The 15963-nt window shown below is 31.6% G+C and overlaps 1 protein-coding gene across 2 annotated transcripts; it reads right to left on the bottom strand.

Annotated features, from left to right (window-relative positions):
• Positions 1-55: 55 nt before the first annotated feature.
• LOC148628943 (eukaryotic translation initiation factor 3 subunit I-like) lies at positions 56-15455 on the bottom strand. 2 transcript variants are annotated; one of them, XM_088541276.1, is made up of 9 exons: positions 15364-15455; positions 13042-13222; positions 12116-12181; positions 10411-10551; positions 9796-9917; positions 7408-7518; positions 3397-3486; positions 2498-2664; positions 56-213 (listed from the first exon to the last, which is right to left on the bottom strand). In XM_088541276.1, the coding sequence occupies exons 1-9, from the start codon at positions 15364-15366 to the stop codon at positions 132-134; spliced, it is 963 nt and encodes a 320-aa protein (XP_088397402.1). In that variant the 5' UTR covers positions 15367-15455; the 3' UTR covers positions 56-131. The 2 variants fall into 2 exon arrangements, with proteins under 2 accessions (XP_088397402.1, XP_088397397.1); XM_088541271.1 differs by lacking the exons at positions 13042-13222; positions 15364-15455 and adding an exon at positions 12491-12558 and having other exon boundaries at positions 12116-12225.
• Positions 15456-15963: the final 508 nt, after the last annotated feature.

Below are 15963 nucleotides of genomic sequence, written 5' to 3' on the forward strand. Positions count from 1 at the left end.
TTCATTGAATGTATGAAAAGCCTGCCTAATGAAGTCTAGCAATAAAGAAGAAATCTCCAGTTCATTATTTTATTTTTGTCAAAGGTCCTCATTATAAATTAGATGGTGGGAGTTCACAGTCTTTTCAAGCTTTAATAGTCAAGTTTAAAATCAAAGTAACTTGGATCAAAATAATGCACTCTGACGTAACCATCTTCTCCACCACTGCTGTAACTGAAAAAGAAAATAACACACAAAGTCAGAATAATCCCTTTAGACAAGTCTGGTTAAGAAAAGTACCAAGCTTCCATCATTACATACATTAGATAACCATCAAAGGTAATTGAAGCATTCAAGCATCCCTAAATATCTATAAAAAAAATTAACTTTGAAAATTATAATGTTTTGAAAAATGTTCATTCTTTAGCAAAGAAGTGCAAGATCTGAGAGAAGGGGTCAAGGGTTGGACTCCCTTTGTTTTCAAAAGTTTGTTAATTTAGTGTAAAGTTTTGGCAAAATTGGGCAAATAACAGAATAACAGCCTGACATCCATTTTTCTTAGATTCCCATTTCCAAAATTTCAGGATCCTAAGGGCAAGATTTGACATGGTTAAAAGGATAGTAATGAATCATGAACAAAAATGACATTACATTACAATGCCATTGTTCAAAATTACTGGTGGATATGAAAAGATATAAAAAGGTTGCAGGCAATTCTGTATCAAGAATATCCCCACTTAATTCAAATCATATCATACTTATCCAACAAGAAATATGAACATACAAGTTTAGATACAAATTCACATATTGAAGTTTAATACCAAAGCTAAAATCATCCGCATAATAAATGTTACCATTTACAAGACCCACTAAACACAATGTTGGACATTTGAAAGATCTAACAATACTAGAAATGTACAATTCACAGCGTCAAATCAAACATGAAGACTAACAGTTTTAAAATAAGAATGAAAAATGCTTCACATAGTGCAGCTAGATATGCCTGCAGAGGTGGAACATGACCATAATTAGCAAATAATGTAAAACTACTGTAATTTGTGGATCAGGGAAGAAACACAAGTTTGTGGTTGGTTTTAATGTTTTCAGTATACATATCAATGGAAATCTCTTATATGTTGAGAACCAAATTTTGTGGTTTGGTCTACCCACAAAAACCATGAAAATTGGTACCCCACGAACAATAGTGCTTTCACAGTATGGACACAAAATTCAACCTTGATACAGCTCTGAATTTGATTGTGATTAATTATTTGACTAAATGTATAAAAATTGAAAAGGACCTTACATTAATTAAAACAAAAACAAAGCAAAAAAAAACAGAGTTGTAGTCTTAAAACTAAATTCCCCCTTTTTATGAACAAAGTCCCATAACTCTAAATCGTGAAATCAGAAATTTGCTAAGGAAGTTTACATAGTTTCATTGACATTGCTGCAAATATTTTAAAGTAAAAGTCTGAGAACATAAAATCACCCACTTTTTGTACCAAGTCCCATAACTAATTAAATGAAAAAGCAGAAATTTATGAAAATCGGAGCTTATATCAAAAGAAAGAAAATAATTACAAAAGATTAACAAAAATTTTTGAGTTATTGTGCAAACTTAGAACGATGGACAGACAGACACAGTTCTACCATAACAGGTCCTGTCTAGTCAGACAGGCATATAAAAATGCAACCTAAAATGTGATGTTCACCGAATAGAGGTCACACAAATCTCTATTAAATATTCAGTATTATTTACCATAATACATTGTATATACCCCTCAATAATCTACAACATTCTAACATAAATTCCACTATAAAATGTCTCACTGGTTTCTGTCAAGTAGAACCCTGAAAACATGGGACAAGTGTGGAAACAACATTTAAACTTGATACAGTTCTCCATCTGGATTGTGAATAATTGTTTGAAAAATATTAGAATCTGACTACAATGAAAGTTCTCCATCTGATTGTGAATATTGGTGAATCTGACTACAATGAAAGGGGTCAAAGGCCATTAAATTTACTATTAGACAAAATAAATTCCTACATAGTTTAAGAAAATATTTATTCTTCAAACATGAGGGCCAAAACCTGTTAAATTTAACAACACTTTTTTGGTAGAAAACCTTGTAGCACAATTTCATGCAGACCTTTTCAGAATCAAAATCCATATTTCTTAATTTGTAGTGAAAATCCAAAAATGTAAACACCTCTGCAGTATTACCAAAACTATCAGTTGCGAATTCAGAATATTAACATCAATTAGACATTTATAAGATATTTGTTTAATAATCACCCTGCATGTAAAAATTCCACAATTAAGAAAATCTTGCCTATTTATTTTGAGTAAACCACTTAGTTATCAAATGAATTGACTTGATCCTCCAATCACAATCAGCCATACAGGATAAGTGTGTAGGTTAAATAAGCAAGCCTGAATAAAAAAAACAGGTAAGCCTATGAGTATTTTAATCTTTTTATTTACAAGTGAATTAATGACATAAAAACCTACCTTTTACCATCTGGATGAAATGCAACACAATTAATTGGACCAAAATGACCTTTGACTCTGCCAAATTCTTCTTCAAATACTAAACTGAAAAACCTTGCATCAAATTTGCCTACACGAGTTGATGTTGTTGTTACCATAGATGCTTCCTGACCACCACCTAGTACAACCTGTAAATATTCCATGCATGTACAAAAACAAGACATTTTTAGGACCTCTCAGTGAAGTTAATTAGGTCATAATTTTGTTTTGTCTAAGTATAATAATGAGTATATTAAGTAAAATCTTAATAGATAAGAAAGGATAGAGAAAAAGTGAGTGAGTGACCCTCTACTTATCCAATATTTTACTAATTAAAGTCTAACTGGCTTAGACTAGAACCTTGTTTTTCATTAGCAGAAATAATCAGACATTTTTTACTTCATATTAAATTTTTTGTCATTATCAAAACCTTATTTTTCTAAAAACGAGATTATTTTGTTAGTTTAGCAAGTTTGGCACAAGTACTGCTGTATTTGGATCAAACCTCCGATTAGATTATCTTCCCTTGCAAGATCCAACAAACATTCTGTAAAAACTCCTACAGCACAAAGTTCTTCTAGTGGTTTAAGAGTTGATGCTATTCAAACATGTTGGAATGTGAAAACCCTTAACTTGGGATATATCTACCCAGAAGCATCTGACAATGTATCTTCCTTTATACACATCTACATAAGGTGCCATATCTACTATCAATTTTCTTTAAAATCAATGGAGGGGTTAAGGAGTATAATATTGCTCATTACACACCTACCTAAAACTTGATGTCTTTCTCATTTTTATACTGTTTCTCTACATAGCAGTGTCTTTTGAATTTTGAATCTTGAGTTGCATTAATTATTTGGTTTTTTTTTTGTACTCACATGTTCCAGATTAGGACTGATGGAGGCAGAATTGACAGGTCTCTCTGTTTTGTATGTCTTCATTAGTTGTAAACTATTAGTATCAAATAACTGAAACAACATAAATACTTACAATAAAATAGATGTATAGGGAAAAGAAAAAAAACATATCCACAAAAGTGACATGATATTTACCTCTTAAATGACACGACACATAAGCCAGATTTCGGTATGCCACATTAAAACTGGACAGGAGAAGAAACAATATATAACAAATTTTATTTTAAAATGCCTTCTTCTGTATTTAATCTAGCTGCTCACATGATTTTCAACAGTAAATTAATTCTTGAAAGCAATTTTTACAGATTGTCTTTTTGCTTTTTCCAAGATTCTTACACCTTGAATGGTTCCTATGATGAATTTCTCGTCTTATTTTAAGACATGATTAACTCTGTTATGACAATCTTTGTTTTGTTCCATTTATCTAATGTATTTAGTTATGTTTAAGATGGTGTAATATCATTATTCAATAAATCATTTTGAAAATCTCTAAAAGTCATGAATATCTTTCTCTAAAGTATCAAAGAAGAGTCATTTGCCTAAAAATCAATTTTTCGGTAAGGACAAAACAATTTTATTCTTTGTTCAATGTCAACTTTTTTTTTGGTATGTAGGAGGGTATGAGGAAATTTTAAGGACTGTTTCTTTGTATGATATGTGGTTTCCTTGACATGACCCCTGAATTTCATTCAAAATTTATAGAAAAGAATATGGAAGGTTATGGAGTGAATATGCATGTGAATGTGTATGTACATGTATGTATAGTACTAAGATGTGTATTTTGTATCTGTTAAGCCAATGTTTTGCTTTTGTTTAATACAATGTATATTTTTTTAATAAATGTCAAGTATGTGTGAAGTTGGAAGTTAAATTCCAAATGTTTAACAAAACTGACTTCAAATTCATTTATGGATAGTTTTAAATGCTACTTAGTACTGATGAGAGGTTACTCCTTTGAATGTGCACATACACTACATGCAACTACAGACCAGTCAGTTTACTACCTATTCCATCAAAAATATTCGAAAAAGTTTTAGCTGAACAGTTGTCTACTTTCTTTGAAACTATTTTTAATAAATTTTTATGTGTATTTCGAAAAGGCCATGGTTGCCAAGCAACATTATTAAGGTTATTAGAAGACTGGAAACAGGTGTTAGATAATAATGAATATGTGGCAGCCATTCTTATGGACCTGTCAAAGGCATTTGACTGTCTGCCAAATGATATTTTAATTTGTAAGTTATCAGCATATGGTCTCACCAAAACGTCTACTGACATGTTATTATAATATTTTTCAGGGCGTAAGCAACAGATAAAGATTGACTCGTGTGTCAGTAGCTGGGCAAAAATTCAAAAGGGGGTTCCGCAAGGATCAATTCCTTTGCTGTTCAACGTGTTTATAAATGATATTTTCTATTTTATTCAATAAGGATATTTATACAACTATGCTGATGACAACACATTATCTTTTCGTTCGCCAAATTTTAATGAAGTAATAGATGTACTACAATCAGAAAGTACTATTTTGATAAACTTGTTTCACTTTAATTGTATGCAGGCAAATCCTGAAAAGTTTCAGGCCATAGCTGTTGAAAAAAAAGACTTTTGATAAAACACCCACTTTTAATATTGGATCTGCAAAAATAAGCTGTGATGAAACTGTAAAATTATTAGGAATAGACATAGACTTTAAACTATATTTTAATTTCCATATACAGAATTTATGTAAAAAGGCAGTGCAGCAGTTAAATATTTTAAAAAGAATAGGTAAAAACTTTAGCAAATTAAATAGACTAACGATATTTCACACATTTATACAGTAAAATTTAAACTTTTGCCCACTATCATGGCATTTTTGTTCAGAAGGTGATACTCAAAAAATTGAAAAAATACAGGAAAGGGCTCTAAAATTTGTTTCTGAAGACTATATTTCAACATATGAAGATCTTTCAATCAAAGCAAAAATGCCAACAATTTATATAAAAAGAACAAGATCAATGGCAATAGAAATATCTAAAATACTTAATAATTTAGCACCTCCTGTCTTATCAAATGTATAATTTTAGATACACAAATTTATTGCAGATTCCAAGTGTAAAAACTACTAGCTATGATAAGAGATCTTTCAGGTATGCTGCACCTGCTCTTTGGAATTCATTACCAGAATCTTTCAGGAAAATTTCAAATTTTAATCAGTTTTAAAGTCAATTATCTTTCTGGAATGGTAAAGAATGTTCTTGTCTTGTATGCAAAAAATCAGACTAAAACTTTCTTACTGATGCAGCATACCAACCACACATACTAGACTTTTTTTTATTTTGGTTCAGTTTTATTGTTATTTTTTAGTTACTTTGTTTTAGTTGCACGATAGCTTTATTCCTTATCTGCTTATTATTTTATTCTTTAGCTAGTAGTAGTAATATTTTTTTTAGTGTTTGTATGCTTCAACTGCTTATATTCTCATGTGATAGTACTGACTGATATAATTATTTGTTTTTATGTTTGTCTAAATGTCTTCTGTGTGTATATGTATGTCGTGTTCTACTTACCTGCATGATTATGTATGACTGTAAATGTTATGTTTGTCGGTTCAAGAGCTCATAAGAGCTTATGTTTATTGTCTATGAAAATTGCAAAGTACTCTGTATTTTGAATCTAAACCTATAAAGATTAGAGAAAAAAGATTTTTTCCTCTAATCCAACCATATGTTTCATGTATTTTTAATGGCATTTGAAGTTTAAATAATTTTAAATAAATTTTCATTAATTTCTGTTGAAACAAACTCAAAATTTAACAAAAATCTGAGTAGGTTCTGTAATACAAAACAAACAAGAAGTGAAATTTTGGATAAGCTCTTTTTTTTTTTGCTTTCTTTTATGCCTTGAGATTTTTTCTTTATTTCTCACATTTCCCACCCTCTTTGCACAATCAAGTACTTCCCTCGTTTTTTTCTCTAATCTTACTGTGATAAGGGTTTTATTCATTTTGATGCCTCAAAGATTGTTTGTAAAAGTGAAAATCTGAATGCTGCACCATGTTTTTAATCAGCTGATCTTGATTGGAACGACGCAAAATCAATTGGTTCAAGCACTCAAATTTTCTTCCTTTTGACGCAAATTAAACAGCAAACAATGACAGAAAAATAAAACTCATATTCAGGAAGACTTTTCTTGTTTGTTTTCGCAGAAAAATGTGCAATTTCAATGTGCGCACTGACATCACACACAGAATTAATTTGTTTTGGCCTAAATGACACCTAAGCTTAAATCATTGATAAGTAAAATAACCAGCTAAAGTCTCAGAACTGAACCTGTTGGTACACAATATTTATTCTGAGGGGAAAGTTTGGAAAACTGTTTGTTACAAAATGATGTAGACAAAAGCTGACTAGTTGGTGACAAGAGCATAGAAAATGAATCATAACTTGTCTTCCGATGAACAGTACCTGGCCTGGGTTTCATAAAAAATCTCAAGACTAATATTTTCCTCAAATCCACAAGTTTTCCTAAAATATTCAATTTCAAGGAATTTTATTAGTGGAAAACTGAGTTGAAAAAAGACTTCGACAAGCAAGGCTCTGGTGAATGAATTTCATACAGATTCAATGACTCATACATATACTTTAGAATATAGCACATGCCAACAGACAATGCAGATAATGACAGCACCAAACCATTTTACAACCCAAAAATGTTTGCAGTGGTATATTTAAAAAAATCATATTCCCCTTCTAATGGGATAATTTCACTCCCTAACAGTTGATAGGTTTGAGTGTTTAATTTAGAATAACAGGACAAACTAGCCTGTGTCACTTCTTTATTTTTGAAGATGGGAAGTTGATGGAATGTGGTAAGTCTGGTGGGTAACCTGAAAAAAATCTATCACTTTCTTTTTTTTTAATCATGAAGTCTGTAGCTAAATAAGACCAGGTAAAGTCTGTTACAGGTAAAAGAGCAAGGTGAAATACCAACCTTAGCTGTATGATCTTTTGAGGCAGCAATTACCATCGACATGTCTTGAGAAAACTGTAAATCATTTATGGCTTTTGTGTGAATTCTGCAAAAGTTTGACTTCTCACCAGTCTTGAAAAGAAGAATTAAGAGCATTGTGAGAAGTAATTAACTTAACTAATAAGGAAGCAGAGGTGCATTTTGATTTCTAAACCATTTGCTCAAGTATGGCCACAACATTCAAGCTTAAAACAGTTCTGAATTAGGATAGCTATTTTCAAATACAGTGAAACTTCTCCATACCGGCCACCATTGGTACAAGAAAAAATGGCCGGTTTATAGGGGTGGCCGGTTTTGTGAAAAATAGCGATGCATTCTAAGAGCTGTTTCAATTAATGTGTTCTATAACCCTACACCTTGTCAGTTTGTTGGTCGAGACATGATTAATGCCAATTCAAAACTTTGGGCCTTTTATTACATTTCAAAAGCTTGCATCATTTGTAAATGATTTGATTTTACAAACGGTACTGCTGACAAAATAATGTTCACGGTTTTGAAAGAATGTGTATTAAAGATCAAAGGGCTATTGATGGTACATGTAATTAATTATTTGTATTGTCATAAATTACATGTCAACAAAGTCTAATAATTTCACTCCTATGTCGTTTTGGCTAGGGTACAGGTCACATTAATTGAGAGTTAAAAGATTGTAAAGATCGTACTATTAAATGACACGGGTTGCCTGACCTGTGAACATACCAATTAACAGCCAACCAGTGACAAAATGTAATGTCTGGATTAAATTTGTTGTTTGAACTACTGTCCCCTTCAATTATCATCTGTCCACTGATGAAATGCAAACCGATCAATGAATGAATTATTAATTATGTAATATAACGTAATCATTACAGTTTTGTTGACAAATTTATTACAGGTGAACAATAACTGGGCGGCCAGAATTGAGAGGTTGTTTTTATATGAAATATGTAACTAAAACTGTGAAAAATTGGCCGATGTACCGTTTTAGGGGGCTGACAGTCTATTGAAGACAAAACACACAGGTTTTAAGGTATATCAGCCATGACTTTTGAAAACGGCCAGTTTGAAGGGAAGACCGGTTTTCTAAGGGTCCGGTTTGGAGAAGTTTCACTGTATAAACAAGTTCTAATTGCAGATTTACATTGCAATTAAATATTTTTTACTTCTCTGAAAGGAACATGGAAGGTTTCATTTGTACATATATGTAAGAATTGAGCCGGGAAATATAAAATTTACCCAAAACTTGTTCCATGTTTCTTACATCAAACCTCATTGAAATTAGTAAAAAAAATAAGCAATTATAGTTTCAGAATACTAGTTGTTTTTGGTCCCTAATTCCTATGCAGAAAGGGCCATAACATGATTTGTATTTTATGGAATGGAATCTTGTGAAATACAATGTCTTTATAAATCATACATAGCTATACAAATTATTGTCTAACTAGAGGCTCAAGAGAGCCTGAATCGCTCACCTCATTAACCATTTGCTTATTTGAAAAACTTGAGGAATGAGACAGGCTAAGTTAAAATCAACTTAATTGTCAAATGTCTGACCCTATGTTCTATTTTTAGTAATGGTAGCCATGTTTTTTTCATGGATTTTCATTTTGTGCAGAACACCACAAGGAACAATCATGCCAAGTTTAAAACCTGCCAGTCTAATAGTTTCAGAGAAGAAGATTTTTTAAAATTCGTCCACAACAATTAACGCCAAGTGATGGCATAAGCTCACTTGGCCTTTGACCAGGTGAGCTAAAAACTAGACAGATTTTTGTTTTTTGGCAATTTCCTAAATGGTTAAAGCCTTATCACCCAAAATCAATCCTAACCTCCCTTTTACGACAGAATCTTTTAATATACATTTTTGTCAAGAAACAAATTGTATAGGGACCACATCAACAAAATTGCTGCTAGAAATAAAAAAACCTTCACCAAATTATACAACAAATTATACATTTTTTTTGTGGTTGTATAAAAATAGATAACTTTTATAAGGACTAAAAAAATGTCTCCTCTTCTACACTTAAACTAATGATAGTTTTAATATGACAAATGATTTAGGAGGAACTATCCTTACAAGTAAACCCTAACTTATCAAATCTTCTGACTATAATGTATATATGAAGCCTAATACTTTCTAACATTTTTAATCAAAATCCATAGAATAGTTTGCATTTACAAGTACAAGCTGTATGGACAGACAAACAGACATGGTAATTCCAATATTTCCCATCAACTTTATTTGCAGGAAGTATCTTATCAGTATTATCATAAATGACTTAATGAAGAATTTCTTTTTTTAAATTTGAACAACAACTCTATAAACAAGTACTAAGAATAAGAAACCAGTCCACTTCCACAATACTTTACCTTGACATCATAGTGACAGATTTCCCCATCCTCATGACCTGTTACTATATATTCTTCAAACGGTCCCCATAATGCTGCTGTGATTTTCTTGTCAGGTATAGGTATCACCATCACAGGTTCAGCTGTAAATCATTGTTTAAGTTTGTATGTCATAATACACAATACTATTACAGAATGTATCAAATTACAGCAGGCAGGTACCAAATAACCAACAGTTCTGACTAATTACAGTTCAGTATTGAAATATCACATTGTTTTACAAAACAATGATTTTGCTTCTCATCATGTAAACAAACTTAATGAAACTTACTTTCTTAACAGTTGCAAATGAAAAAAATATCCAAGAACTGACAAAACTTTGCAGGAAGTAAGCAATTTCTAGCAATAAAGTCAAACTCAGACTAGAATAAAAAATACCAGAAATTTCTCAAACTACCGAGAACTTCAACACATTTGAATGGTCTCTTGGAGTTCGATTTACCAAGGTTTTACCATATTACAATTTGAAAACTATGATTAGTTGACAATGAGTCTACAAGTACTTCAAGCATTTAAATAATGAAACTTAAAATGATCTTTACATAAACAAAGAATACAATATAATTTGTAACTTACTAGTGTTATTAATATCATGGATGTATATCTCACATGGATGACCCATAGTTTTATCTGTAGTATACATAATATATCTACCACTAAATGAGAAGTTACAGGCTCTAACAGCTGTTCTTGTTTCTATATTAGACAGCATTTTGCCTGAAGAAAACAACATTTAAAAGATACATAAATATATTATAAAAACTTACAATGAAATTTATCATTCCAATACTAATAAAATACTTTGCAGGGTCAACTTGATAAGACCACAGAGATCAAACTTTGAAAAGTTGGAGACACCATTCAAGCTTAATATAACTCTGAGTATTCATTGTGATTAAATATTTGACACAGGATAAAACTTTAAGGGCTGTTCCAGTAAAACATAAAAGGGACAGAGGGTAAGGCACATATTTTTCTTTTGGATTTATCTCCTTTTGGATTCATCCAAGAGTAATATTCCTTCATGCACATCTACATATGATACCAAACCTTCTTTTAAAAATAACATCAAAATTTTTTGAGTAATTTAAGAGGAGTTGGGCTTAGTAGATTTAAACACGTAAAGCCATTAATATGGATTATCTCCCTTTGGAGTCCTCTGACAGTAATTGTGTTCCTTTATGCACATCTAAATATGGTTCCAAACCTTCCTATAAATTATATGAAAATCCCTTGAGTGGTGAAGCAGCTGTAACACTTAAAAGGTTTAATATGTAAAACCCTCAATTTGGATTATCTCCCTTTGGAGTCACCCAACAGTATTTTTTTATATTACATCATGCACATCTATATATCATATTCAACTTTACTATAAAATTTCATCAAAATCCCTTCAGTAGTTTAAGAGGAGTTGTGCTTACAAGATTATAACATGTAAAACATAAAATTTGGATTATCTCCCTTTTGGAATATGCTGACAGTATTTATATTCCTTCATGCACATTCAATCTTATAAAATTTCATCAAAATCCCTTATGCGACTAAGGAGTTGGGCTTACAAGGAATGTGGAGAGACAGATAGGGTGATTCCTATATACTCCTAAGCTTTGTTTCCGATGGGTATAAAAACATTTACCTATAGTTTATATTCGATAACCTCTGGACATAATGAAAATCCTTATTTCTAACTTCTTTTTTTAAAACTTAATTCCAAACAGTTCAAGTCACCACCCAAAAAACAATCCATGCCTTTCTTTTGTGGTATGGCACTTCCTGGTACTATTTCAAAGAGATCCTATCACTAATAGTCAAGTTATTGTCTGGATATAAAGAAAATGCATTTTTCATCCATTTTTTGCCCCTCATTCCTAAACTTTTCCAGAACAAATTTTAAAACTCAATCACAGCCTTCTTTTTGAAGTATGGTACCTTCTTGTGCAATTTTGAAGTCATCCATTCACTCATAGTGAAATTAAAGTCTGGACAAAATGAAAATGCTTGGCAATGATGATACCAACGACTATGACATAATGCCATTATACAGCCAAACGTTTTTTTGCAGTCATATAAAATTTGACCAAGGGGTAAAGTGGAGGTCAACTGAATGTCATCATTTTTATTATAACATTTTATAGTGATACATGAACATGCCAAAGATCTCAGATCTAGGTAAAAAAAATTAAAAAGTTACAGCCCTTACCTTCTTTTCATTAGTCCCTTGTAGCACTCTCCCACCCAACAAATTGCTTTGTATGCTAATTTGTAACGCTAAAAATCTTACCTGTTTCACAGTCCCATATTTTACAAGTATTATCTGCAGAAGCTGTCATAACACGAGTTGTGTCCCCTAATTTGTATTTAAGGAAAAAAATCAAGTCTACTTTTATCAAACTGCAAATAAATATTCATGATAAGTTAAAATGGTCTCTGGTTAGTTTCATCAAATTTCAATAAACACATGTATGTAGATGGCATAAAGATTTTATAAATTTATAGATAAAAGCATGGCTTCTTAAATTTTGTCATTGATATCGACCAAAAACCTTGATAACTGGAGAGTTGTTACAATTGTCTTCAGATGTTAAATTTAAGGAATATGCTCATTAAGGTCTACCAAATTTATATATTTATAAGGCACACTAAGGCTCTTGATTACCATGGCTTGTTGCACCATTTTTTGTAATGAAGTTCCAATTGCATATGGTGCATGTTCTTCCCAATCTCTGAAGTAAACAATGGGTAAAATACCTTAAACTCACTATGCAGAGACTTCAGTTTCATAAAAATATGGTTTGAAAATAAAAAGGTATTGTCATACATTTCACAGAAATTTATAATTTTTAAGCAACTATATCTACCAAAACTTTTAAAATTTTGTGAAGGCAAATAAGGATATTGGTAATCAAATTTTACTGTTTAGAAACATTACTTCAACAAATACTTTCATCTAAAGAATATTTTTTTTTTATTTTGACTATCTTACTAACTCTACATTTACCTCTTTGAAATCAGTCTGCAATGATTATTTTGTAAGAGACATACACCATCTAAAGTAATTTTTAGTCTTATTGACTCTACCTCTTTGAAATCAGCCTGCAATGGGAATTTTTACAAAGTTTTACTAATAAAATCACATTAAACTGAAAGTTGAGGTCTGGCAAAACAGACAATTAATATAATTATTTATTGATCATTCAGCAAGGATACAATTAACATCAATACCCCACACAGCTCCATTGTGACCTCTGAATGACCCCAATCGCTCTCCATTCAAAGAATACCATACATTTGGTTGGTTATCCTTAGCACTTGAAAAAATCAGATCTCCTTCTCTGTTGTATTTTATGCATGTGATTGATCGCTCATGACCATGTAATAGAATTGGCTTCTGAAAAGTAAAGATAAAACTATGATGACCAAGAGGCTTTACAGAATATGATTCTTCAAATGACTTTTAAACTGAAGCAAAAAAATTAGACCTATGTTTTCTTCTTTGCACGACACACACTTTTTTCCCTTTTGAAGAAGGACAAACTGGTATATTTTAAACCAAAACTAAAATCTTTCAGTCAGATCCCAAAATGATACAACTAATATTTTATCATCTTTAGAACTATACATAAGTTAACGGAAAATGCTCATCTGGTATTTAATACACTCCCAAAGAGAGTGTAAATGGCTGTATTATCAACTGGGTCCTGCATACTTATGAGCAGAAAAAGCATCAATATCCACTTAGTGCATATAAAATCAGGAGCTTAAAAACAGTATAATGGCAGCTTCATTTTAGTATATTTTGAAAAATGCGATTAAGAACCACACCAGTCTTGGAAACATTAGCTAGCTTTGATGATTGAATAAGATGGTCAAAATATGGCACCCAAATGTTTACAAAAATGATGTAATCAGCTTATATATTCCGGACAATTTGACGTAAAATCATCTCGGACCATAACAAACCACAATTCCTTACCAAAGCTGGACATTTCACTTCCATTTTGTTTGTTTATATTACGCAATGTCTCTTCTATTACCAAAATCTTTAATTTCGTGGCCAATTCTTATATATTGACGCATAATATGCACCCCCATGTTCTGGAAATAATTTCTATCTAAAAATGTGCACATAATACACACCAAAATACAGTAAGTATAACTCAATACAGGACAGTAACGAAGTATGTATCAACGATGTCTTTTTCTATGATTTTCACGTTATATTTGTCAATCGTTAATATTATATGTTAACGATATGTTATATATATCGCACTATTCGTCTCAACCACTATTTTATTGTGTCAACGGCTTAAATTAAAACTGGACTTGTGTTACTAGTAACAATTTCGGCGCTTGAATTAAGAATTTTCACAAGTCCCGCGGACTCCCCTGTTGTGATTTTAAGGGGTCCCCAATGACTTTTGGAGGTCAGTGACCTGAAAGCTCGGGTACTAATGTCCATATTGTTGACAGAGATCAATGAGATTAACTGCACTGCGCTGGGTGAATTTCATACCCAGGTCAGTGATACTCCATTTACAATTAACAACCGGAATATAAGATGTCCCAGATGGGTGGTTGTAACACTCACATTTCACTGTGAAAAAGTCCAACCGAGACAGTGTTTCACAGACTAACACAGATTTAAAACTCTGACTTATGTGTTAGAGAAACAAAAGTTGCCGAGTGTAGTGTACCTGGAAGGGGAAGCAGAGGCTACATACTCAAACTTGAATCCTACACACACTGTTACTTGTATATACTAATGTGAATAGTGTATAATAATAAAACATCCTGGTAAATACATCACTGTAGGAAAAGAGTTGACAAGTAGATATTGAGATGAAAATTGATAGTCACTGGACTCATGTACAAATGTATATGGCATATATATGTTTAATATAAAAATAGGAGATGTTGTATGATTGCCAATGAGAGTCATCCATCAAAAGCCAAGCAATGAACAATTTTTAACTTAACACTGTTTTACTTCAAATGGCATTCATACGTTTATATATGTAATATAATCATTCTATTAACTGTACCTTAAAATTAACTATGTGAATGGTATAGTATAAAACATACAACAAAAAGTATCATTATATCAATATGATATGGGCTATTTATGGTTACTATGAAGTCTTGTCCTGCTGGTGGATATACAGAGGAACCAATCCAGACACTGATCTAAACATCCTAGCATTGTGGAATAGACATGAAATAACATTATTTCTCAAAGGCTGGTAAATACTGGAAATTGCAAATCTGCAATTCATTTAAATTCCATAAATGATAGAAAAAATAAACAGCTTTCCTTATTCTTATAATGAACAGGCATTTAAGGGCTCTGCACAGCATTCATTGCCATTGCCATTGGTGCCTGCGGTAATTACCCGACATATTTTGTATAAATACTAAGTAGTAACTGTGTTGCTTTGGCTTATTTGAATTTTATGTTACTCAGTGCTAGGTCAATAACACTCTTGTGGGTTTTCTTCTCAATTGTTTGAATTATATGATGCGTTTTCGTACCATTTTGTAATTTTGTGTTCGCTCATTTCACAATGCACGTTGACCGGAAAAGGAATATTGATGGTAAAGATATAAGACGGATGCCTCCCCGATCTTAACACTAAATAAATTCTACATGTCTCACTAATTAAAAAGCTTGGTAATATTTATTTTTACTTTATTTTACATGAAGTCGCCTTCAAGTACTTTGAGTAGATGAAATCTTATATATTTTTTCTCTCAGTTTAGATTTTCCCTAATTTGATATATTCTGCTCAGCTTTATGCTTTTAACAGTGTTTTCTATGCATTGACCATATGCGGTGCTGTGTTGTCTTCAGATTTTAGTCTATATATATAATTCATAGACGTTTTGTTTTCGCTGTCCGACCTATATGCGTTTGTGGTTGTTGTTGTTGTGGTCGTGTTTTTTTTTTTTTTTTTTTTGTTTTTTTTTTTTGGGGGGGGGGGGGGGGGTAGGGAAATGTGATAAGAATGTCTTCTGTCTTCTCTGGCCATAAATGATGGGATGTAATTTTATAATTTTACTCTCATGATATATTATAACTACAAACTACATTTTGGAAACACAATATGCTCAATCTGTTCTATCAAAAGAACT

The sequence above is a fragment of the Perna viridis genome, chromosome 1, assembly GCF_037379345.1.
Source record: "Perna viridis isolate PV_CMFRI_1.1 ecotype Kerala chromosome 1, ASM3737934v1, whole genome shotgun sequence".
NCBI lineage: Eukaryota > Metazoa > Mollusca > Bivalvia > Mytilida > Mytilidae > Perna > Perna viridis.